We start from the raw sequence: 26,200 nt of genomic DNA, 5'->3' as shown, positions 1-26,200 counted from the left end.
AAATAACGTTACATGTTGTATTTGTTTGGAAAACGTGTTTAGTATAAGACAGTTGTTTTGTCAGTGAACCTTGTGAGTTGTAATGGAGCCAAATTTTGTAACGTTACCTTTGTTAAATGTTGCTGTTGTCCCTGGCTTAATAGGCTATGAGAAGAAAATGTCGCTAGCTGCTAGGCTAATTTATACAATTTAAAATGCCATAGGCTTGTGCTAATAACATTAGCATGTTGTATTTATGGGGAAAATGTGTCCAGATCATAGACTGTATAAAAATAAGATAAAGACAAGTGTTTGTCTGTGAATGCTGCAAGTTAGAGTGAAGCTGATTTGTGTACTTGTGTTTGGAAAAAAAATTCACAGAAACCTCTGCTGCCAACTAGTGTTTTGGAAGTGTAACTGCAGAGTGACACAGACACACCACGCACAAGTATAAATGCTTGCAACGGCGTAGACTCTGCAAAGAGCTGACGCACAAGTATAAATCTGCTTTAGAAATAAAGTTCTGTGGGTTTGAGCAATTGTTGGCTGCACAGCATGAATTTTTAATGACTAGGAGGACTGAAGATATAATATCACCTTGCACCTCTGATGCAATCCTGTGTGGATATTCAAAGCAGCATCCATCTCTGTCTCGTTTAAATCAGTGTGTTGACACCTGTGGCTCCCAGGCTTTGTAATACCTCAATATGACAATAATCGGTCTGTGTGTGTATGCGTGTGTTACCAGGTGATGTCCTACGTGGCCACTCTTCTCTACTTCCTCCATGCCATTTTCTCTGCCATCCGATGGAAGAGGTCCTAATGAAACAAAACACAAACTAAGTCCAAGAAGCCCAAGATGAGAAGAAACAAAATAACCAGTGGACCTGTCATTGGACTAAACACAGAATGACCTTTTTGTTATTTTTTATTTTCATGTCAGCAAGAGGAACTTGTTCTTGATCCAAAGTGCCAAAACATCAAATGAATTAATGAGTGGCAAACAAGCAGGTTAATTCATAAATGTTACTTGTTACCCCACGTTTTAATATTTTTTAATCAGAGAGGCAGAGGTTTGGTCAGAAGTCGAACAAGCCTGTTCAAGTTAATCTTTTTTAATAGAATTAAATGTATAAGAAACACAGTAAATGGTAAATGGAAGGTTATACAGAAGGTTAATGAGTGTAAATAAGTAATTCAACCACAGATCTAGTTAAATATCCAGGAGCAGCTACACATTATGATATTTTAAGATTTTCTTTATAGGATATCTGAATTTTTTTTTACTTGGTTCTGTAATTTTTCACCAAATTAGAGGAAGAGCTTAAAGGGTCGGTTAACCCAAATCACAAGAAGCATTTTTTAACTTACTGAACACACGGTCGACACGTTACATTAAGGGTCTAGTGTGTAGGATTTAGGATTTATCAATGCCACTATAGCGGCAGCAGCTTACGTGTATGTGCTGAATTTGTCATTTTGTTAAATTTCTATGAAGTGACCCATTTTGTAAGGGTCTAGTGTGAAAGATCTAGCGGCGAGGTTGCAGAACTCAGACTCCTTCTGTGTGCCAAGTGTGTAGGAGAACAACGGTGGCTGACACAAAAACATAAATGGTCCTATCTAGGGCCAGTGTTTGATTTATCCATTCTGGGCTACTGTAGAACAAGATGGCGGACTCCGTGGAAGAGGACCTGCTCTGTACGTAGATATAAATGGCTCATTATAAGGTAACAGAAATGCAGCCGTGCTGTTCTTGAGGGTAGATATCAGTTCAGTTGTTTGCAGCTTTTTCTGAGGAACAACCACAGTAACCAGGAAAAGATGAGTTTCCAATGCTGTGAGCACCTCAACTTAGATTTAATTCACCTCTATTGTTCTTGTATGGAGGACTTTGTGAAGGGGGATATCTCTATGAGCACGGTCAGATACTGAGCTGGGTAAGTGAGAAAATGTTTTTAGTGATTTGGGTGAACCAGTGTTTAATTAAAGGCTCAGTCTGTCTTGTTAGTTACTGACAATAACATGTTAAAGGGGTACTCCAGTGATCTAGTATTGTACTTCTATAAAGCTGAGTGGGACACAGATTTGTCTCAGATTGTCAAAAATTGAAGCAGCACAGGCCGAAATATCCCAAATTAGTCGCTACAGTAATCTGGGACAAACTTTGAAAATATTGGGTTCAATAATGCAACTTGAAACCCTTTCTGGCAGCCAGGGTCACAATTTATACACTCTTTCTTTTAAAAATTAGAACTCTACAAGCCCAAAATGACATATTCTCTAGTGACATTAGGGTTACTTTCTTGACCTAACACTACGGCCCTGCTCACACCTGGTATTAACGTGCGTGGGTGATCGGATCACAAGTGGACAGCTCTAAGAACAGGTGTAAATGCACCAAATTAAATCGGTCTCACGCCGAAGTTGTTGAAATCCGGTGCTTGGTCAGTGACTTCTGGTGTCAGACACAGACGGAAAAAAAAGCAGTCCTTGTATGCTGGCGTCAGGAGGAAATCCAGCAGGACGACAATGAAAGTTAAGGCAGTGGATGTCCGGGGTGATAGATGGGTCCTACAACCACTGACTTTCACCCGGGAGGCTGGAGGACAAACCCCGTTCTTCTTTACTTAACCCAACCACGTGTGTGTGCTGGCAAAACGTAACCACGTGCATTTGTTAAAGAAAAAAAATATATATTTGCGGTGTTGTACCGACATAGTGAGTTTATTTTGACAGAGACTGTAGAAATGGGATATTTCCTGTGAAAACAGAAGTGTATTTTGAAAACATATGATGCATGTAACAGGCAGAGCTTAACATACAACCAACGCACCCCTGGTACCTTGCACGTCGTATCTCGACATGGATAGTCCATGACCACACTTTGATATGTGATCCCTGCCAGTAGACGCTGTGCTGAAGGACCGTACCCAGAAAGGCTCTCCTCCCGGTGAATGGTCAGTTCAATGTCTGACCGGTCAGCAGGAGCTAACACTGCAACAGCTATCAAATGATCACGATAAGCTGACATTGAAACTTACCTCTGTTTTCAAATCCATTAATTACGTAGCAGCCGTATGATGCTAACAGTTAGCCCTGTCACTGTGTGTTTGGACAGACTCCCACCAACAAGTGTCAGGACAAACCTCCTGCTGGTTAAAAACAACAGTGCATTTGACCTTTGCATACAGAAATTTGAATTGAATTTCATACAGGACGTCTCATTATAAAAATGTCTTACAGCTAAATAACAAAGGCACATCTTCATAACATTTCAATGCCAGAAGTTTGGCTCAAGCTTGCGGTGAACATTTCAAACATTTCACTAAAGCGTATATGACATTCAGTAGAGCTTAGAGTTAGTATAGCTCAGTATTAGTACTGTACCACTCAAAACCTGAAGCCTTGAATATCTAAAAGACCTGATTGAAAAGAGGAGTTTCCTTTATTTCTTGTATGTTTCCTCCAAGTTTACAATTAACAAAAATAAATGGATGAATAAAAGACTCTCCCTCTCGACCACCACAAGTCCTTTTATTCAATTTTAATACTCACTGTTTTTTTTAAAGGCTCCGTTTTGATGCATGTTATGGATGGATGTTTCCACGTTTTTATGAGAGCTTCCAGAAATTTGAGAATGTAAATATTCAGATGATTTCACGTTACAGGTGTTTTTGGGATGTGAAATAAATTATTTGAAACACTGTGGCTTTTCTGTTCATGAGGTGAGTGCTTACTGTGAAACACAGATTAGAAAAGGTTTCGTTACAATAGAATTAACTTGACCTTTTGACCTGTTTATCATTTAGAAAAAAATACATCTCATGATTATCACAGCTTGTTTGTAGCCTGTATAAGAGGTTGACTCCATTTTATATAACACTACATTAATACAGAACAAACATTTAAACGCAACACTTGTTTTTGCTCCCATTTTTCACAGGTTTAAGTTAAAGATCAAAGACTTTTTCATGCACTCAATAGATATTTTACTTGCATCAAGATGCTGACTAAACAGCATCACTACTACACAGGTGTGCCTTGGGGTGGTCACAATAAGATTTAAAATCATACAACAAGTTTGAGGGAGCTGACTGCAGGAATGTCCACCAGAGCTGTCACCCATGATCTGAATGTTCATTTCACCACCTGAAGATGTCTCCAGTGTCATTTCCATTTCCTCATAACCACAGATCACATGTAACCAGTCCAGTCCAGTCCAGGACCTTTAAATCCAGTGTCTTCACCTGCAAGATCTCCTGAGACCAACAACCTGAACAGCTGATGCAACAATTGGTTTGCACAACTGAAGAATTTCTGCACAAACCATCAGAAACTGTCTCAGGGAAGCTCATCTGCCTGCTCGTTATCATCACCAGAGTTCTGTCGTTGTAACTGACGTGTGGTTGCGAGGCCACATGGATGCACTGCCAAATTCAGTGAAACAACACTGTAGACGTCTTATGATAGTGAAATGAACATTAAGTTCACAGACAACAGCTCTGGTGGACGTTCCTGCAGTCAGCATGCAAATAACACGCTCCCTCAAGCTGTGACATTGTGTTGTGTGATTTAGAGTGGCCTTTTATTGTGACCATCCCAAAACACACCTGTGTAGTAATGATGCTGTTTAATCAGCATGTTGATATGCCACACCTGTCAGGTGGGTGGATTATCTTGTAAAAAAAGAAGTGCCCACAGAGTTTAACAACTTTGTGACCAAAGTTTGACAAATCTATTGATTGAAATTGAAATCTGTCAGATCTTTAACTTGAACCTCGAATCTGTCGAATCAAAACAGTGTAACTTCAGTTTGAGTGAAACAATTTTTATGTGTAAAACATTGAGCAGTAGACTGATCCAGAGCAGACACCAAGGGGTTAATGAACCTGCAGAATGGGTTATTGTCTCCTCCTCTCTGTCTCTGCCCTGACTTACCTGCAGTGTCCTGTCAGGTTAGTGTTGTTAGTATCATATACTGTAGCCTGGGGACACAAGTTCTCTGGGATAGTACGCCTGAATTTTGGCAGCTGCTGTTAGAACCCAGTTGTCCGTAGCCAACAATGCTATTTGCGGTAGCCAATGTTGCTATTGTGGCAACATTGAAATATGATGTTAACATGAACGGATCTATTCAGCTGTTCTATTTATGTACACAGTTTGTGTACACAGTGGGCATTCAGCAGCTTTATACATCCTGAAAACGGAAAATAATGAGTCAACAAGGCCTAGGTCTCAAAAATAATTAGCCAAAGTCGACTAGCGCAGCACTCTAGTCTACTGTACTAAAGTCCCATTCATCCACCTCATCTTCCTCCCCTCACTCTGTCTCCGGATGGCACTCTGTCAGAAGACTCCACTCGCAAATATCCGCATGGACTGAGCTGAGCTCGAAATGCGAAGCGCTGTCAATCACAAAGAGGTTCAGCCTTTTAGACAATTCCTCCAATCATCATGCAGACACTGAGTGTCCTCTCCCGCCTACTGCTCCATGAGGTCCCTGGGAAGCTGAGCCTCCTTGGAAGTGACGATTTTGTCGCATTTATCCAATGACCGTCTCGCTTTGCTGCATGAAAAAAACCTGCTCAGCGCTGTCTCATAGGAATGCTTGGAGGCTCTGCGTCCACCGTGCTGACACGAGAATGTATGACAGGGAGGTCACGTTTAAAAACTGGTGATAAACAGCTGACGTTTGAACATCATAGTCATGATGGTAAACGCATCGTTTAATGCAATGTAAAGTCTTATTTTAATGTAAATTCAGTAGTGCATATTTGACCATTTCTTCTATGAAATTTTAGGGGAAGTTCAGCCTCCCTTGTTGTCTCAGAGCAATCGCCCCTGATCCCTAACCATGACCTCTTTGCTCTAATCCTAACAGCCTCCAACCTCAATGCGTCACTGATCGAATACAAACTAATCACAGCACACAGAGGGATCCATGATAACTCGCTGTAGGGATGGGTATAAATAGAAAAAAAGCTGTGGTGTGACTATTCTCCCCCAGGCGAACACTGACAGCAGAATTTTCAGGTTACTCGTCTTGAATGCTGCAATTATCACATATCAGCTAAAAAGTTTTATAGCAGCTTCACGATTACAAAAAACTGTATCATGTTAATATTGAAAACCACCATTCCTCGTGAAAATCATTTGTCGTTTCCACAAACCCAGTATTACCCAAATATTGGTATTGTACGTTTCTGCAAACCTCGAATACGTTACATTTAAACAATTTCATACGTATTATAGCAACATTTCTGAAGTGACGTAATATTTAAGATGGCTTTGTCATTGGGATGGATGGCGTGTGACCTAAGTGGCATCCTAAAAACTTTGCAAGACCAACAAACAACAAAAATGCTTGTGATTTAGCAAGTCATTGCTGTGTTACCATCGGTTTTTCAGGCTCCAAACGTGGGTGTTTTGTAGTGATGCCACAAAAAGCGACTTTTACTGAGACATTGCTGCTTTTCCATCTGGGATTGTGCCCCCAAAACCAGATACTTTAAGCCAAAACATAACCTTTTTTATAACCATAACGTGTGGAAATGTTAAGTTTCAATATATCTGCTATAGTAATGTGCAAACGTAATGTATCAGTGGTTTGCAAAAACGTATAATGTCTCCTCTTTTTTTCTCGCGACTGGGCTGTCATGATACACATTTGCCTGGAAATTAGCCTGATTTGTTATGTTATATTTGGAAAAATCCGAAATCTTAAAATTTAAAGTAGCATGTATTGATTTTTTTTGTCAATAAAGGGAGTGAACAAAAACCAAAACCAAAACAATGAGCTGAAAGATGCTAAAACGCAGGGTCAGACACCACCAGGGTCTGTGGGTTTGAGTGATTTGATTCACGTTATACATAATCATTAGATGCACTGCTAACATAAAAATATTGATTAGTGCAGCTTTAAAGTAAATGTGTGTGTCTGTGAGGTTGACGTGGTTGAAATGAAACGTCTTCACCCATAAAACTATTCATGAGCATCTATATAATGAGAAGAAACTCCTGTGTTCAATACAAACAGAGGCTGCAGGCACTGAGCGAACACAGCGTAAGGGTCATAAAGTCAGACCTCAAAACTCAGTGAGCTGTTTCTTTGCTCAGCAGCAACAATAAAGCTATTTCAGCTGCGTGGGTTTAACTGTGGCCCCGGGACACAAAATTCCTCCTCTGGTTGTTTCAAAATCCTTTCACAGGTCAGCAGCTCACATGAAGCAGCAGGCAGCCTATAGGTGCTGTCAGATGAAGGGTGTGTCTGGTTTGTGCCAGTGAGAGGAGCTGCTGTGGGACGGGAGCAAAACGGGTTTGTCTGCTACCTTAGCTTCCCTATAAGGGTCAGTCACACCTGCTGCTGCTCCGTTACTTTAGAGGAGAGGGCAGGGTCGCTCGCTGTTGACTCGGAACCGGGAGAAGCAACAGGCAGAGATGGCTGCAACTACTGCTCAGCCTATGGGGAGCCTGCCCAGCGGTCTGGGGATATGCACCACGGCCCCGGATATATTTTACCTGCCTGAACTGGTGAGTGCAGAGGACAGAGGACGGAGTAGCTGACCTTGAAGGCAGCTATGAAAGAGTCTTTTCACCAAGGATCAGCTTTTGTTTCCCTTTTTTTTCTAGAATAAACTAATTTGACTTTAGAGTATTTTAAACACAACAAATATTAAAAGAAATTATCATGAATTTCATCGCTATATATCTCAAAAGTTCTTACAAAATGATGCATATAATACATTAAATCAATACAAATTAAAGTCAGCTTAAGTGACAAAAAGCAATTAGTAGACACATGCATGCTGTTGTGGCCTCAGCTGTGCATTTTACAGTCATCACATAAACAAAATGGATATTTTTTAAATGAGTGCACATTATAATTCTGCAGCTCATGCCTGCATGATCTGATAACTTCACGACCTAATTTAGATGTCAGCCTCTAAAAAATACCCGAATTTGTTTTAATTTTGTTGGGCTAAACCTCTTAATCAATATAGCAGATGAATATTGATTTTGAAGGCTTTTCATAAAAGTGCAAAAATGTGCATTTTGGTGATACAGGAGATGGAATATCCTCCTCACACAGGAGGAGCACCTTCCTCCGTCTTCTCACATCTCACGTTTCGCTCATATTGTATTTGTGCTACTAATCTAAGGAAGAATGCGGTCAGCTCTTCTTCTCCCTGAATGATGACAAAAGATAGAAACTGCTCATGTGACAGCTGGAAACATGACTGCACTGCAGCAGGTGTTAGTGTCACTGTCTGATGATTAGACCTACATGTATTAGGGTGTTTATTTTAGCTTTTATTTATCAAGGGAAGGGTAGTTCCATGGTACTAATACCCGTCTTTATCGAGCCGCGCTTCCACTCAGAGCTGCAGGGAGACTCATCTGCACACTCAGTAATGTGCATCTGCATCTGTGAAGTGCATACAGAGTTGCTTAAGAGCAACTTGACAGTTTACCAATATTGTCCTTTGACAGTTTATGTCCCTCAGTTGCCTAGAGGAAAGAAAAATTCAAAATAAGATCCATGCCCAGCTCATTTCTCCTAGACATAACTGAGCTCAATTTAACATCAATATGAGATTTTGACAATTTTCCCCATACTTATTATATTCAACTCCCGAGAAATACCCTTCTTCCTGTCTCAGCTCGATCCTAATTCCTCACTGCACTTATCTTTGTATGAAACAATCAGCCTTTGAGATAACAGCAAGACTTATAAATGAGCCTGCACAGTTTCAGAAATTTGTCTCAGGGCTAGAATTCAAGTCTTTGTATTTTATCTGTTCTCAGAGTTGAGAAACCTCTGAGAAGCGTGTGAGCACAGCAAAATAACTCCTGTTCATTTATTCGTTTGCTCCTTATTCCTCCTGATGTAGACAGATCAGAATTCATTGATCTCCAAATAAGAAGATAATTTATTTCTGACCATTATGAGCAGCAAAATGTTCTTCTGTGTGATCTGCCTGTAAAACTCTAAATTGCAATACATAAAGAAAACTATCTGACACTACAATGAAGTTCACCTGTTTGTAATGCAGGTGATATTACATTAATTTGATACATTAACTGTCATCAAATGTGATTTTTCCAGAAATAAATAGGGAAAAAAATGAAATAATTTCACCTTAATGACAGAATTTTGTCTCGAGAAATCAAGACATGAGCACTAAATCATCAGATTAACTGTAGATTGCATTGATTTGATTCTAAATACAGCAACTGTACAGTATTTTCCGCACTTTTGACATTTATTTGTGACCACAACCACCAGTAGTTCTCTGATCCGAAAAAATGGGCTCAAAACATTTAACCCTATCAGAGGTCTTTTTGCTTTTTTCCTCTCTTTCATGTGCCTGAAGTCGTCGGCTAATCAAAGCTGATTCAGTGCACCTGTGTTGAGTGTTTGAGTTTCTAATCAGCATCGTTTTGGTGACTTGCAGGGCAAAACCCGGAGGAAAAGTTTTGCTGCTAACAGTCTTTTTATTGTCTCATTAGAAATAAATCAGCTTCTTATTTGGAGATCACTGAACTCTGATCTGTTCCTCCTGAATTCTACCTTCAGAGAAATAAGGAGGAAAAAGAATAAATCAGCAGAAGTTCTTTAGCTGTGCTCGTAGGCTTCTCAACTCTGAAAACTGATAAAATACACCAGTGGTTCTTAGCTGTGCTCGTAGGCTTCTCAACTCTGAAAACTGATAAAATACACCAGTGGTTCCCAACTGGTGGGTCCTGGTCCAAAAGTGGGTGGTTGCGGGGCAATTCTGAATGGTCCACAAGTGACTCACACACAGTCAAGTGTGTAAAAAAATGCGCTTTATCTTTAATTACAGTGAATTTCTGGCACAGAGTTTTTATTTTGAAGTGCCGTTTCCTTCTGTAGAGTGAGTGACTAATGGACAGGTACTTAACAGAGACATATTTTAACCTGTGTGGACCTTGAATTAATGACTAAGGAGAAATCTGAGACTTGAATTTGATCACTGAGAGAAATTTCTGAAATTGTGCAGTCTCATTTGTCAATCAATCAGCCAATCAAGCCTTCTTTTGGATCTTACTCTTATCTCGAGAGCTTATTATTTCAAACAAATGAGGAGCACTGTAGTGAGAGAGGAAAACGCACATTTTAAGATCTTAAATTATCAGACTCAGACAAGAGGAAGGAGATTTCTCAGGAGCTGAAATTAGGAAGTATAAGAGAATGTTTAAAATCTCACATTGATGTTATACTGAGCTCAGTCACGTCTCAGAGAAATAGGCTCCACAAAGAAGAGAACTCATTTGAATTTTCCTTTCCTCTGGGAGCACAGCCCAGCCCGTCACAGCACATTGAAATAAAGTCACTGAAATGCAGTTATATCTAAAGGCCAGATGTATTTTGTTTTACAAATCACTATTTGAATGCTCATTAGAATGCAAGTGTACTGTAAACTATCTGTGAGACATTTGGTGAGAGTGAAATGCCATGACCTTTTTATTTTGAATAAATATTTGTTTAGGCCTCAAGAGAGGTGCACACCTTTTATTTCATCATATCAACCTATAGATTAAACATTTCATGAAGTTCTGTCACAACAAACAGAACCGCACGTAGGAAGAGGTCAGTGTCTTGACTTTGCTTTAATTCAAAACTGAGAATTAAAAAGAAAAGTTTTAAAGTAGCTTGGTGTATTATATTTATTATATTGTGGTTATTTTTTGGTGTGCGGTGGTAAAACTTCTGTTCTGACACTTTTAAAACGAGTCTGACAGAGGACAGTGTTGACGAAATCCTGTCACCGTGCAGCTCAAGGCAACGACGACGTCATCTGGACATACTGTTATGTTTGCAGCGGTTGATTCTGTACCGAGGCTGGGTCAACACTTGTTAAATCAGGCATGACTTGTGGTTACATTGACACAAAGCCTTCTCAAAGATGAAGCTGCGTTCAGATTAAGATGTGCGTTCACTTTAAGACGCCCACAGCATCAGCCAGGTTGTGTGACACAATGCAACACTATGAATTCCAGAGAGTTTCGACTACACGGATGTGGTTAACGCGCTATCAAAAATAACCCAGCAAACTAAACACCGCCCATCCTGTATTCAGAGACATATAGAAAGTAAAGAGAAGTGTTTGTTCAGTCAACATTGAGACAGATGTGGCTGTGATCCTGCTGATTTGTTATGTGCAGACTGTTTTTCATGCAAATTCTTGACCTTTCATTTATTTATGGGTTTGATCCACTTCAGATTTGAGCTTTTGTACACTTTTGCCTGTTGTTTGTCAGTTTAGTTTCCCAGCTCATACTGTAGCTTGAGCTCTTGCCTTTAATGGCACTACAATTTGGTTTTTTGACATTATTATTTGACCCATGTGTAGCTGTGTAAATCTCCCAGCAGCTGTGTAATGTTTAATCAATAACACAGATGGCCTATCAAGCACCGTCCAGGCCAAAATAATGGCAGTGAAGGATGGCTTAACAGCAAGAGGAGCCAACACTCGGATCAGTTATCATGACAGAAAAACAGGTTTTTAACAGAATCTGATCCTCACTCAGGAACAGTCTCATCTCACACTTCATCGATTTACAACCTCACAGGCTTCCTTATGCTGTGTCGGTACCTAAAGCTACTTCTACACTGTTATTTCCAAGGGTGGTTTTAACAGAGAAACTAAAAGGGGTCATATCTTAGACTGAGAGAAAATTAAACTAAAAAAGAAGATACAGTATGAAAATATGCATGTAGGTCACAGGTCATTTTGGTTAAAAAAGCCCACCCAAGGAGCAGAAACTAAGAGTATCAAAACATATTGCTGCTGGTGGTAGGATTTCACGTCTTCAGGGAATTACACCACTGCAAAAAGTCTGTGTTTGAAGGATATATCCAGGATGTCAAACTGACTCAGCAGCAACAACAGGTAAAAAAGACAAAGATAGTTAGAAGCTAAAGCCGAACTATAGGCTACAGATCACAGTGTACAAGTGAACCACCACATCACTGCTGATCGCCACACAAGACAATGAATATAAAGGGAAACTTTGCTGATACTGAACCAGCTGTGTGGCATCACAGTGTGTGCAGATGAACAGTGTTCCAGTAGCTAGCTAGCTAACCCTACACTTTTCAGGGTTTGATTTTGGTTTCAGATAACGAGTATCATCAATACACGACATGCAGGACTTAGCGAAGGGTCAAGTGCTCACCTCGTGTAAAGCTGAATTTGTGGCGAAAACTCCACGGCAAATCTCTGACCTCGCTGAGTTGAGATGCCCTGGTGCGCTACTACTCATCAGTGCCTAAAACTCTTCATGCCGAAGCGATTAAACACTAAAGTTTTAGCAATTTGCATGTGTTTGGGAAGTGCTGAGCGTAGGACTGGAAAAGTTAGACTTATTGCACAAGTTTTGAGAGTTTGTAAATGTTTTTTGTGGGGGCGGCAGTAGCCACAGTAGATTTACAACTTTGGTGGCACTCACTGCACACACATGTTCTTTTATCTTAACAGATAATCTGAAATAACGTATCTTAACTTCTAATCATACTAGCAGCATGACATTCATGGAGCCCAGAGGATAAATCCTTCTGATTGTTCATTCAGTGCCACCATACAGTTTGACATTTTTGACATTGAGTGAAATGCCTTGACCCATATTAGATGTATTGCCATGAAATTTGGTACAGACGCTCAAGTACAGCCCAATAATCCTAGTTTAAGGTCACTATAGCACAAACATTACAAAAATCACAATACCATCTGTCCACCCATTCCCTCCATCTTTGCAGGTGTTTGGTGGTCTGGTGTGGATCCTGGTGGCGTCGACCCACGTGGACCCGCCGAACCCTCTGGGCTGGGTGATGTTTGTCTCTGTGTTCTGCTTCGTCTTGACTTTCCTCTGGATGATCATCTTCGCTGCTGGAGGTCATAAGAACAGTTCTGGCTGGGCCGCTGCTGTAAGACCTGAGAGAAAGAAAGAATGACACAGGGTTTAAAATAAAAAGAAAGATTGACGAGCTATGGCCATGGTGTAATATTATTTAATCTGTCTGTGTCCAGGACTTTGCTTACCACGGCCTGGCAGCGTTCTTCTACCTCAGTGCCGGGGTGGATTTGGCTTTCATCACCATGACGAAGAAAGGAGGCACATTAAAAATCTACCAGATTGACATTGCTGCTGTGGTGAGAACTGATTTCATGACAGAGTATCAACAATTTGCACATTATTTACTGATAAACACTAGTATCTTTACATCACTGGAGCTAATTAACTGTTTGATTTATTCTTTCTTGATATGAAGCTGCAGCTAGCAGTCACTTAGCTTAGCTTAGGGCAAAGACTGGAAACAGGGGAAACAGTCAGCCTCCCATCAGCATCTCTAAAGCCCACTAACACATTATATCTTACATATTTAATCCCCAGAAAAAAACACAGATCATGACTCTGAGCTTTGGAGATGTTGTGAAGCAGATTTTGTAACCGTGAACAGATCCAGGAGAGCTGTTTCCCTATTTCCAGTGTTTGTGCTGAGCTAACTTCAACTTCTTTAAATTCATGGTACAGTTATGAGAGTGGCATCGATCTTCTCATTTAACTCCCAGGAACACTGCGACAAAGTGTATCTCTCCAAAAGTGCGCAAAGCAAAACAGCAAAATACAAAACCTCATCCTCCTCACATCACACAGTGATCCTAAAATAAAGTAGATTTAATTCGTTGTTCTGTGTTCACTTGTGTGTCTCAGGTGTTTGCCTTCGTGGCCACGCTCCTCTACTTCATCCACGCCATCCTCTCCTCCATCCGATGGAAGAACTTCTGAAGAGCGACGCTGAATCGCAGACTCGTGTGTCCAAGAAGTCCTGTGCATCGTGTGTGTATGTGTGTGTGAAAGTGGTCAGATTCATAATGAAGGTTTTAGGCCTCATTTTGGGACATTAAATAATGTTTAGAGAAGCACTATAAAACATTGAAACATGCAGAAAAAAGTGTATAATGAAGCAAATTGACTTTTAAGTGAGGCAAAATTATAAAGTAGGCAAAACTACAGTTATTTTGTTTTGTTCAGTGTAAGAAATGTTTTTAACCACATATCAATTTGAGCCACTCATCATTTATCACCTAAGTCGTATTTATTAGACTTTTTATAAAACCATGGGATATGGTTGAATGTTATTACTGCAGGCTGAGTTTCCATAGAGGTACTGGTCTGTGGGCAGAACTGACTAGCTGTTTCTCCCATTTCCAATCTTACATAAATGAAGTTTAAAACCTTTTTGTTACCTTTATTACACGGTATATTCTGACACAGTTGTCTCTTGCTGCAATCGGAGCCGACTCTCTTCCCTTTGTCATCTGTGATCAGACTGACAGACGTTTGTTTCAGTTACAGAACTAAAGAGTAACTTGAAAAATACGTCATTGATTTTCAGATTTTATTTTTTAAACAACTGCCAATTATTTCTTTCTTTGTCATATAGATTTAATGCCAACCAATCGTCAGTACTTAAAGGATGGTGAAGTGTATTTTTTAGCTGGACGGCAGAAATTTGTATAGTTTGCCATTTTTGTATTCTTGAAATTAAAAAAAATATATAGCTAAAAACATGATTGTGTCCTTCTTTTATTTGCTGGTATTTGTATGAATTATTTTTATTTTTTAATAACCAGTGTGGAAGTCCAGTCACACATGTAAAAATCCGTACATCTTTATCACTTAGTTTAGTAGAGTCGATTAGCAGGATAAGAGTCCTGGATTTAGATGATTATAACAGCTACAGGACGTTCAGAAACAGAGCGACATGTTGGTGAAGGAAGAATAGCAACGGACAGAAACATTTTTGAGGCTTATTTTGTGAAAAAGGAAACATTCATTGATTGCAGTTGCTTCTCAAAAACAAATACAGCAACCATTTTCAAAACAACTTGTAGCCATGCTATAGCAGTATGTTGGTCCACATCTTTGGTCATGACTTTGATATCTATATTTGGTGATTGCGATTCAATTTGATGCAAACATAGGGTTTTCAGAAGATGAATCCTCCTGACTCTAGTAATCCACTGACTCTTTCTGAGGCACCACTGTGAGGTTAAAGTTTTCATTCACCCAGTAAAATATCTCAACATTAACTGGATTGGCACACAATTTTGTCATTAGCGGAAAAACTATTCAGATATATAATAATAATAATAAAAGACTGATACATGGACGGCAAGTATCTACTTTTAATCATCATTCATTTTTGCAAATACACATTTTGATTCAACTTTTGATACTAGAATGCTAAAAATCAATTGCTTTCTCGGTCCACTAGATGGTGCTGATGTGTTTTTCCAGGTGAGGTCAGCAGAGGTCTCAGTCAGCGGCATTTGGCAGGAAGAGAAAGAGATTGGAAACGCGTCGTCACAAGACATTTTTTAACACAGGAGGAAAGGAGGACTCGGATATGACACAAACAATTTGCAAGCAGTGTCATTTCAGAATAAAATACTCTGGAAATACTACAAACATGAGGGCTCACCTCACCCCACCGTCCACAGATAGTGTTAGCCGCTGATGGCCAGGCTAACGTTTAACCCACTACGTCAAATAATCAACTAACACTGGACACACTTAGCTCGACAAAACTCCCATAAAACTCTGAGATCCAACACAATCCATCACCTACTTCATGTGCAAAGATCTGCGTCCACACAGCGTTGTTGTTGCTGGTCAGGGAAAGGTCACATTTGCTAAATAAAGCTGCATTATTTTCATGATCTAATGTGTAGACTCTCTGTAATGGAGGAAGAACAAGGCCTCGCTGCTGTCAGACGTTATTACTTTATAGATACAACATGCTTCAGAGACAAAGAGGTGAGTATTAGCGTACACGTTTTTGCAGATGCATATTTTATTGCATTAGTACATAATGTATTTTGCAACAATTCCAAGTGGATGATAGATTTTCTTTTACAGTTACAAAGGAAACATCGATATTGAAGACATTAACAGTTTAGTGACACTGTTGGCTGTAACTGGGTGTATCTGGAGTAATATGTTTTGAGATGGGATGTCTTCAGTTTGAGAAACATGTAACTTCAGTCCTCTGTTGCCAAAACGATCACACTCCACTATATTTAGATTTACTGACCAAAGCTGACACTCTGCTTGAGAACAAATGTTCCTATTCTTCACATATTTTCAGCTCTTCTTGGCAGAGCCAAAAATCAGACCCCCCATCTGACAATCGCGGCCTCCATCAGTCACATCATCTGTCTTGTGGTCAGACTGAATCATCGGCCCAGTCCCACACTACCAGATGGTGCGTTTGACATCCGCCCAGATCGAGCGTCTGGTTCCCTGTGCGGCCTGAACGTCGTCCCAGTGCAGACGGGTGTTGGGGATCTCATCTTCAGGCTCCGGGTCCGGTTGTGCCCTGTCTTTGGGACTCGCCACCACAATGGGCAGCGGGCCTTGCTGCGACTGAAACTCAACGACATGGAGCTTCTTCTTGTCGGCCAGCTTTTGGTGGACTTCCTGGAGAGTGGAAGAAGAAGTAGAAGATGTAAGTGACGAGACAAATGACACTTCTCTCAACTCAGACGGACAACTTCTGCAATGTTTGGGCCTGATGACGGAGAGCGGAACAGAGAGAAAGTAACAAACACATGTATAAATATTAGAGATGATGGCACCTTTCTGATTTCATTCTCTGCTTTCCCTTTAAGAGAGCTGTGTGTTCCCATTAGTAACTAAGAACCCTCCCAAACTGCCTACATGACTTCACCTGATTGGCTAATCCAGTGAAGAGGGCCCTGGTGATGTTGAGGAGATTGACAGATCCTTCTACTTTACAGTACATGTCCTGGATACCAATCAGCTTGCACAGAGTGATGACCGCTCGGTGGCAGTGCAGACCATAACCTGCAGACGCAGAGAGAGAGGGAGTCAACACAAACATGCACACGCTGATGTCGCCATGATCTAGCTCAGCACACGTACAGTCTTCTATCATGGCAGATGTAATTTTACACTATTGATTTTATGTGATATAGTAAATTATCTGGAAATGTTCCACATGCAGCAGGAGAGCAGTACCTTAATGTGAACAGCATGGCAAAGTGACAGGCGACACATTTTGGTAATGCTGTTTCATAGCTGGTGCTAGAATGGATGGTTTGGGGCAGGGATGGATGCTCGGCTGTGATTTTTGCTGTAAACCCTTCATATGTTTTGTTTGTAAAAATCTTGGGGTTTTAGCAGGGCGGGAGAGGCATCCATAGCGACTGGGAGGAGATCCAGGGCCTGCACAGCATGTTGGAAGCTCCACATTAAGGGGTGTGTGGACACTGGAGAGCAGACGACAGTGGGCACGAAGCCGTGGGCACGAAGCCGCAGACCTTGCACCCTCCCTCTGGTTCTCCAACGTGCTCTCCGGGCCCTGGCTCTCCTCTTTCCCACTATGACTGCTTTTCCAGGCCTGCTAAAGCCTCCAGCATGTTCCACAGGCCCTGGCTTGACTCTCAGCCGCCTGGATTCATCGCACCGCCCGTTAGCAGCTTCCAGCGAGCCCCACTGACCCAGGCTGTGCTCTGCTTCTCTGCTGGAGAACCAGAGGGAGGGCAGGAGGTCGGCTTGGTTTGTGCCCATGGCCCAGGGCCCTATGTGGGCTTTCCTCCAGTTTCCACATACCCCTGGATGTAACGCATCCCTCCCTCATCCATTCTAGCATCAACCATTATCCAGAAAAAAGAGACAATGTTCATTTTCAACTTTGAATTCATTAATTCCAAATGCTAGTATAACATGCAGATTTTATAAGTCGATGCCCATCAGGTTTATCAACATTAAGCTTAACCTCCATCCTACAAACTAAATGCTTAATGAAATGAAGACATACCCTCATTTTGTTTCTTTATGCGGAGCGTCGTCCTCTTGAACTTGGAGCTGATGTCATGGTAAACTGTTGGAGAGAAAAACAACTGAGTTACACTCTCTGGATGCAGACTATAGAAAGGGAGGAAACAATACAGCCACACATTAGTCCACAGTTCTCATTATTTTCACGTGTTTTGTGCCATTTCCAAGTGAAGGCGCTTGTGTTTTGTTATGCATCTTTTCCCCTGTTCTCCCTCAGGTCTTGTGTTTCTCTACCTGCCCACCAGATGTCCTTCCACATGCCAGCATCTCCTGCTGACTGCAGCAGCTGTGGCTGATTAGTTATTCAGACACACAGTCCCTGAGCAGGCGCTCGGTGCTGCTGAACGAAGCCTGAGAAAACTGTACAGCTCTGTAGCTCGAGGTTAAAATCTTGTTCCTGTGTCACATCACTTCTGAAACACCACACAGGCTGCTGTCCCTGCATCCTCTGCACATCCAGCTGGAATTTAACACACTTAATAAATTAGGTTTTGTACTTGGATGCTGCAACAACAGAAGATGTGAGTTATGGGTGGAGGGAAGAGAAGAAGAGAAGATGGATGAGATGCAGTAAAAGTAGAAAATTTGGTGCTCAGAGGACACGTCCTGCTGGGTGAAGGAATCTAAAATGCAGAAACTAAATGTCAAACACACACACACAGACGCACCGCACAGGGAGCTGAACATTTGCTGAGGCTGCAGGAGGTCCAGGTTCATTTAGAACAGTGTGTGTGTGTCTTCTGTGTGATGTGTGACTCACAGATCCAAACAGCGACAAAGTCAAAGCAGATAGAAAAAAAGGCAAAGTCCTCCATTAAACACGCTCCTTTGTCTCCAAGTAATTGCAAGTTTTTCTAACTCAAACACTCAACTAAAAGTCTGCCCTGACTTAAAGCTGCAGTTGCTAACTTTTCTTAAAAATTACTTTTTGTTATAGTTGAAACTGTCCTGACATGTTATCTTGTGAATAAAAGCAGAAGCAAACTTTCTCATTTTACAGCTAAACAGTACACTAAAACATGTTTCTGAAAACATATGAGGAGAGAAATCGGTAATGCGGTACCTGAATCTTGATCATATTTGATCAGCGCTGCCTAATTTGACAATCTGGCTGCAGTTCATGAGCAGTTACTAACATAATTGACAGCTGCGTTAAAGACTGCTTGGCTCTGATTTGTTGTTTTTGGTGAGCTGCGGAGGATTCTAGCAAATGTCTTTCAGGCCCAGACACACAAAACCGACTTCAGAGAACTAGCAGTGACAAAAACCCTGCTACATTGCCTCATGCTGCCGTGTCTTGGCCAGAAAATTGCACATGAACACACTGGAAAGACTTCAACCACTGGCCAACGAGCATGTATGTTCTGCACCTGCGTGAGGAAATCACTCTCCACACCAGCAAACGGCGGCAGTCTGTAATCCTCACACAAAAATGGAAACTGGAGAACCATCTTGATGCTAGTTAGTCAGTTAGCACCTCAACAACACAATGCAATGTTAAAAGAACGGAGCATATTTACGGTGTGCCAGTGAACAATAACAAACCATCACAAATGTTTCTGCTACAGAGCTCAATGACTAAAGAAAAATAATCTTACCTTGTGTAGCAAGTTTGTTTTGGTCTCACTCCCTTTCGACTTTAGCTCTTTGTTTACTTTCCTCACTTCCAATTCTCTTCTAGTGCGCTGAACTGCCAATCACAGTGATTCAACATGCCGCAGTGACAAGGGCCACAGACACTCACTGACAGCCCGACAATGAGCAACAGCCAACCATCGGTTCGGTGTGTCAAGCCCTTCAGAAGCACGAGTGGGAGCAAATGCGTAGGTTTTGTTGCAACAGGTCACAACAGGGGAGACACACATAAAACATGATGTTTGGGGGTGCTCTGCCAGAATATTTTGAGTGTGAAACACCTAATTTCTTGCATTCTTGTGAATTTTTATGCACCAATTTGCACATTTTCAGCATAATTCCATGGTGTAAATGTCCCCTGCATCCGCAACGAAAACTACTCCTATGAGTAGGAGGAGGTACCTTATCTTTTCCAACAGGTATCTATCTCGTGCGTCTATGTCAATGTAGTGTCAGCTTAAGCAAATATGACAAAAAGTTAATTTCATAAAAGTTACCAACTGTATTCTTAAAGCTGAACCCAAAGGACTGTAAGTTGTTTCTCTGATTGTTCCCCAGCCTTGATTTCTTCCAACAAAAAATGGAAAATGTCCAAAACAGAAACAATTAAACACAGTGCCAAATTCAAATTTATTCAAATTCCCCTTCGGCGTTGTATTGTCCATCCATTTCATCTGAACACAAGTCACATGAATATTCAAATAGCATCCCAGGGTCCTGGGAGGGCGGGAATACTGGTGCCAACAGCAACAACTGGAAGGTCAGTGGAGTGGTTTGTTTTTCCACCAAAACAAAACGTTAAGCGGCCAAGTCGGGGGGACATCCAGATGTTGGACTTCCCAATCAACACATTGACACGGCTTAACATTCAGGAAGAAAAACTGTTAATCACAAGGTGGACCAAATCCAAAATCTGGACCACCAGCAAAACTTGGCCTGCAGGCAATCTGGCCACTGGGTATGTTTTTAGATATCTTACTAACTGTCAAACAGATGGGCTGAAAACTGCACGACTTCGCTGGTAAAGGTGACGATGACTTCAGAGAGTGAGCAACAAAGGTGATGAAAATGATCTAAAAGCTATCTGATGTACGTGTCACATTTAATTTGGTATCCATGGAAAGGTTGTCTTTCTTAAAAAAAGACGAAGAAGTAAACAACCGATCACATGACGGCTGGGACAGGTTGCAGATGGTGACACAGTGAGAGCTGGCATGTGGAAGGATCCGCATATCTTTTTCTATGAACCTGCAAAAATTAAATATATCACAGTTTGGAGCTCAAACTGGGTGGAAATGTCGCACCGCACACACAAACACACACACACACACACACACACACACACACACACACACACACACACACACTTCTTGTCTGGTCTTAGGCCAAAGCAGGAAGCTAACTTTCTCCTCTGGTGGGCGCGGCGGAGGCTGATGACTCACGCACATTAATCTTTCTGGCTTTGCTCTCCAGCAGCAGCACAAGGAGCCAAATGGCATTTTACAATAAGAAAGTACAAGCAGTGCATTTTAACTCTCGTACCTTTATCACAAATGCATTTTTTACATTAAGTCTCCTGTATGAGTGCGAGCAGGGGAGAGTGCTGGACGAGAGGGGTGAAGAAAGAGCAGGAGGAGTGGAAGAGATGAAGGAGAGGACAAGGATGTGGAGTGACAGGTGTGGAGTCGGGAAAGCTTCTGCAGTAAAGTCCCATTCATCTTTTCTCGTCGTCAGTGTTGTGTGACTCACAGTCGGAGCACTTCTACAGCTTGGATCAGCATGAAACTGAATCATCAGCACAAATGGTAATCAGCTGTGTAAGAAAACATCTGCTTCTTTGAGAAAAAATCGAAAGTGAAAGACTGTGCGCATAAACATGACAGAGCAGGAGGAAACTATGACTCCCAGGGTGCATTTCATTAATAAACATCCAATCACTGAGCTTAAAATTGTGTTATGTACGCTGCAAACAGCAAGTGGAAGATGATCATGTTGAGAAGATGATAATATGATCTGCAACTTTAATTAAATCACTCTTAGATTTAGGGTTAATTTAGGAACTCTGGTGCAGTGTTTTAAATTTGCTCCTGCTGTGATCCATGCCTCTGACTGACTTCTTCATCACAATAGCAGCAAAGGCTCATGGGTACTGTGGTATTTAAAAGCTGTCAAGTGCCAGACTGGATGACGAAACATGACTTGTCAGAAAGAAGTTAAAACAACCACAGACTGTATAAAAAGGGGGGGTGTAGCCAGTGTGACCACACCCATTGGTTTGTGGACTGCAGCTTTGAAGCCTTTTGAATTTGGGCATTTTGGCTGTTGCCATCTTGTTGTGACCAAGTGACCATATTTGGGTGAAAGGGTTGAGCTGGGGAGGATATGCATTGCTATGCCTGTAGGGTTGGGTATCGCCACTGTTTCTGATTTCCGATTTGATTCGATTGGGGATATTTCAGTTACAATACCAATGTTTGCTAGTGTGTGAAAGAGATTCTCAGAGAACTAACAGTAAATTTTACAAGGAATTATTTTTTAAAAAGAATAAATTCACAACAGGATTAAAACTGAATATTTTATGACTAAATGTTGTTTCTAGAGCAGCAACAGTGATGTTAAAGCAGCAAAGTCACTATATAAACTTAACTCACTTCTCTGTCTCCACTGCATCATCTCTACTCCGTCTTTGTGTGTGTTTCTGTGTGTGTGTGTGTGTGTGTGTAAAAGTGGCGCAGCAGTGCCAACACACAGCATGACAATAAGTTACACCAAAACTTAAACAAGTAAACTCACAATTACAGATAAAAAAACCCGTAACGTCGGAGCTTCTCAATATTACAGTCGTCAATAATTCAGCGCCATGGCCCGTTCACTAGCGGCGATATTAACGGGGTTAAAGCTTCACAAATTCATGGGGAAAAGCGTTTATTAAGAGATGAATCTTTTATGAATCTATGTCAGGTCATTCAAATGAAGATCATTTTGTATTGGATGAATTGGATATTTTAACCCAGCCTCAATAGGGACGTGTCAATCATCAGGTAACAAGGCACTAAAGCACACCCCAGCTTTATCGTCTATTTTACTCTGAATGGGGACATAGTTTACAAAATGCACATCATGCTGTTATGGAGAAGACTTGAAACTATTGAGTGAGACCATAACTCATTAGGAGGTCATAAACCAGGTGGAAAGTAGGGTCATTTTCTCAAAGACTTCTATATAATCAGACTTCTTTTTCCACACAGTGAAGACACTCCCTTGTGGCCATTAAAAGAAATGCAGGTCTAAAGCACTTCTTCATTGGCTTTACTTTGAAGACCCAAAGGCTACGCTGCATCTCTTACACAGTCTGTTGCCACAATATAAACTCATAGGATTGTTACATTATCCAGGAGAGTCCCATGTCTGTGCGTTTAGGAATGTTAAACGATATAAAAAGAAAAACCTGAACTTACTGGTCTTGTTGTTGTATCGTTCTATGTAGTACAGGTAGTGCATTGCTCTGTTCTTGGCCTGCAGATCACAGAAACACACACACAGGGTGTCAACTGTTGAAATCACCAGGGAAAACATTATTGTTAGTAGAACACAAGGGAGCCTACATCTACTCCGGGGGACAGTCTGAGGATATCTCAACCTAAATGCACCTTAATGTGGGATATTTTTTTAAAGTCCAAATAATGTTTCCACTCATAATAAAGTCCACTGACAATATAGTTCTGGTCAAATTATTCAGTTAAGCAGGTTTTACTCATTAACTCAACTCTATTTAAATCTAAAACACAAACATTAGGAATTACACTTATTGGGGATATTTACTCAAAAACTGATTTATATAAAAATAACTTTGTGGTCTTACCTTCCTCAGAGCTGTGTTTCTGTCTGCTGCTTTAGCCACCGCAAAGCCTGGTGGAGGGAGGAGAAACATTTTAGTGATGCTGCCAGTTTGACCCACATTTAAATGTTTTTAAATTAGTGTCACAGACTATGAGCCTACACGAAAACTGTAACATGGTGAGATTTTAAACAAAGCAGCCCTAACAGCCTCTGTAATGAGAGACTGAAGGCAGGTGAATCTCAGGAGGCTGTTAAAAATTTCCTCTGCATTTTTAAAAATTTATTTTCACTTCTGAAGAGCTTGAGAACTGTCAAAAACATTTCCTGCACTTCTCCATATCTACATACAACACAGAGTTATTTCTCAACCTTTGCAAACATCCTGAAACTGTCAAAATATTATTTTGTTCTGTGTTTTTAGAAACTTTTTAGAAAGTGTTTTTCCATTATCAGTCTCACATGACCAGACCTATACGCTGTGCCAGCACTGGAGATAGGTCTTGCTGGACCATTGTAATTCCTCATTTCGGGGAATAATCTAAGGGTAAATGTTAGGTGGTGCTTAGCCCAGGATGCAGTGACGGTGCCCTTTGCAAAATAGTATTGAGAGGGAGCTTGTTTTGGTGGAGAGGCGAATGCGAACACCACAACGTTAAAAGACATTTTAGCGTGTAGGTAGCAGGCTCGGAAATTGTTGTTTCACACTGGAACTGCAACGATTAGTTATTTAATCAATGAGTGGATCAAAAGAAAATTAATTACCAATTATTTTTGACAGCTGATAAATGGTTCCACTCATTTTTCAAGCAAAAATGTCAAACATTTGCTGGTTTTAGCTCCTTAAATGTGAGAATGTGCTGCTTGTCTTTGTCATTTATGAAGGTAAATGAAGAATCTTTGGGTTTTGGACTGTTGGTTGGACAAATAAAGTGATCTGAGGACATCACTTTGGACTCTGGAAAATTGTGATGAGCATTTTTAACCATCTGAGATAGGCAGCCAATGACAGGCTTCATGGCTACAGTCACCATCCTGTGAGCCTGACGACTCCAACAGCGGCGATCTAGGTTTAAGTTTCAGAGTGTGCCAAACCTGCGGCTCCATTGCCGTTTCCCACGGCGACCAGACAGCTCACGGACCTCTTCCTGCCCTCCTTGGCTGTCATGTTGAACACACTCTTCACCTACAAAACAACAGTAAATACACAATAAACAAGACGGCACTCACAGTGTACACATTAATACCACCCTCTATGTGTGCGTGTGTGAAGTGTTGTACAACAACACACTGAATTACCAAACACACACACATGTTCTTACCGGTATTGGTCATTATTAGGGGTGTAACGACATTGATCTGGAATGATGTATTGATTCAGTGATCCAATATTATTAACATTGATACATATCCACATCTTTAAGATATGCTTTTATTGTGAAATTCCCATAGGAAGTGTGCAAGCAGTCAAGAAAGAGACAATTCAGGGGCCTGAAATCAATATGAGATGATATCAGTGTCATTATCAATCCAGGCTCCTGATCAAAAGAAATGTAATCACCAACTATTTTGAAAGTCAATTAATAGTTTCATTGATTTTTCAAGCAAAAATGTCAAACATTTGCAGGTTATAGCTTCTTAAATGTGAGAATCTGCTGTTTTTCTTTGTCTTTCATGATGGTAATTGAAAAATCTTTGGGTTCTGGACTGCTGGTTGGACAAACGAAGCAAGTTAAAGACATGACTTTGGGCTTTGGAAGATTGTGATGAGCATTTTTTTTTTTTGGACATTTTCACAAATTTCCAGGCTCCTGAATTGACAGTAATGATTATACGGATACTGTTTCACATCTCAGACTTTGTGACAATGTCAAATAGCAGGTCGTTGTCCAAAGAATCCAAGAATGTTCAGCTCATCTCCACGCTTTCAAAATGTCATTCCTCTTTGACCGTGTGCAGTTTTTATTTTCTGCTCCAGTCAGGCCGATGAAGTTACTGAACCATCTCTAAAACATCTGCAGATTTAACACCACCACAGACTGTTAAGGCATCTTTCAGTGTGTGTGTGTGTGTGTGCATCAGTGTGTGTGTGTTGCCAACTGGACCAGAACGCCTGTCCAGATTTAAGTGGCTTTCATCGACCTGTTAGTAAACAGAGCAAACAGTCATCTATCACATACACACACACTCTCGGCGCCCTGTCCCCCCACCTCGAGCAACCAGGCAGACTGATCAACTATCTGCAATATGACTGTGAAAACAGCAGGGGGCAGCATTGACACACCACAGAGAGGAGGACGAGCGCAGAGGGAGGGTAAGTGATCAGGAAAAGGAGGAAAGATGAGGTTGGAGTTGAGCAGACAGGAAACAGAGGGGGCAAAGGAGGAGACATAAAAGGTCAAACAGAAGAACGGGGCAGGACGGAGAGGAGAGAGGGAAACAGAAGGAATTAACATGAGACACAGGGAGAAAACAAGAAGTAAGAAATTAGAGGAAGGTGGTGGAGGGAGGAGAAGAGAAAGGTGAGAGAAAAGGAAAGGAAACAAGAATTTATTGCCTCTTTAGACATGAATTAATTTAGATGTGAAAATGAAAGGAAACAAGAACAGGAAAGAAAAACAAAGAGGAGAAGCAGCACAGAGAACAACACAGGAATAAAAAGGAGAGGAGCAGGACAGGGTGACACAGCAGAGCAGCAGACAGTGAAAGGCCTCTGTCTGTTGTGAATCACAAACAGTGTGTGTGTGTGTGTGTTTGATTGAGGGAGGAGATATGTGTGTGCAGTGCGTGTACATGTGTGTGTGAAAGAGAAAATATAACAGATGAACAAAATGAGCTAACAAACAAAAAAAAA

General features: G+C 41.0%; 3 protein-coding genes across 3 annotated transcripts in view; 2 read left to right on the top strand and 1 right to left on the bottom strand.

The window, feature by feature from the left end:
• LOC126406927 (myelin and lymphocyte protein-like) overlaps positions 1-3,687 on the top strand; it is a 15,446-nt gene extending 11,759 nt beyond the window's left edge. Inside the window, exon 4 of the mRNA XM_050071514.1 lies at positions 728-3,687. Within this exon, the coding sequence (XP_049927471.1) occupies positions 728-802 (75 nt within the window). The 3' untranslated portion in view covers positions 803-3,687. The remainder of the gene's footprint in view (positions 1-727) is intronic.
• A 3,608-nt stretch (positions 3,688-7,295) lies between these two features.
• Positions 7,296-14,577, top strand: malb (mal, T cell differentiation protein b). The gene is made up of 4 exons (XM_050071224.1): positions 7,296-7,512; positions 12,764-12,931; positions 13,035-13,157; positions 13,720-14,577. The coding sequence occupies exons 1-4, from the start codon at positions 7,420-7,422 to the stop codon at positions 13,792-13,794; spliced, it is 459 nt and encodes a 152-aa protein (XP_049927181.1). The 5' UTR covers positions 7,296-7,419; the 3' UTR covers positions 13,795-14,577.
• Positions 14,578-15,845: 1,268 nt separating this feature from the next.
• Positions 15,846-26,200, bottom strand: part of mrps5 (mitochondrial ribosomal protein S5) — a 37,879-nt gene continuing 27,524 nt past the window's right edge. Inside the window, exons 7-12 of the mRNA XM_050071489.1 lie at positions 24,442-24,532; positions 23,372-23,418; positions 22,968-23,025; positions 17,855-17,917; positions 16,742-16,878; positions 15,846-16,491 (exon numbers count right to left, since the gene is read on the bottom strand). Coding sequence (XP_049927446.1) covers positions 16,267-16,491; positions 16,742-16,878; positions 17,855-17,917; positions 22,968-23,025; positions 23,372-23,418; positions 24,442-24,532 — 621 coding nt within the window. The 3' untranslated portion in view covers positions 15,846-16,266. The remainder of the gene's footprint in view (positions 16,492-16,741; positions 16,879-17,854; positions 17,918-22,967; positions 23,026-23,371; positions 23,419-24,441; positions 24,533-26,200) is intronic.

The sequence above is a fragment of the Epinephelus moara genome, chromosome 19 (genome assembly GCF_006386435.1).
Source record: "Epinephelus moara isolate mb chromosome 19, YSFRI_EMoa_1.0, whole genome shotgun sequence".
NCBI classification, from domain to species: domain Eukaryota; kingdom Metazoa; phylum Chordata; class Actinopteri; order Perciformes; family Serranidae; genus Epinephelus; species Epinephelus moara.
Note: the sequence above shows the minus strand (reverse complement) of the source record. Positions and strands in the feature narration are given on the sequence as shown.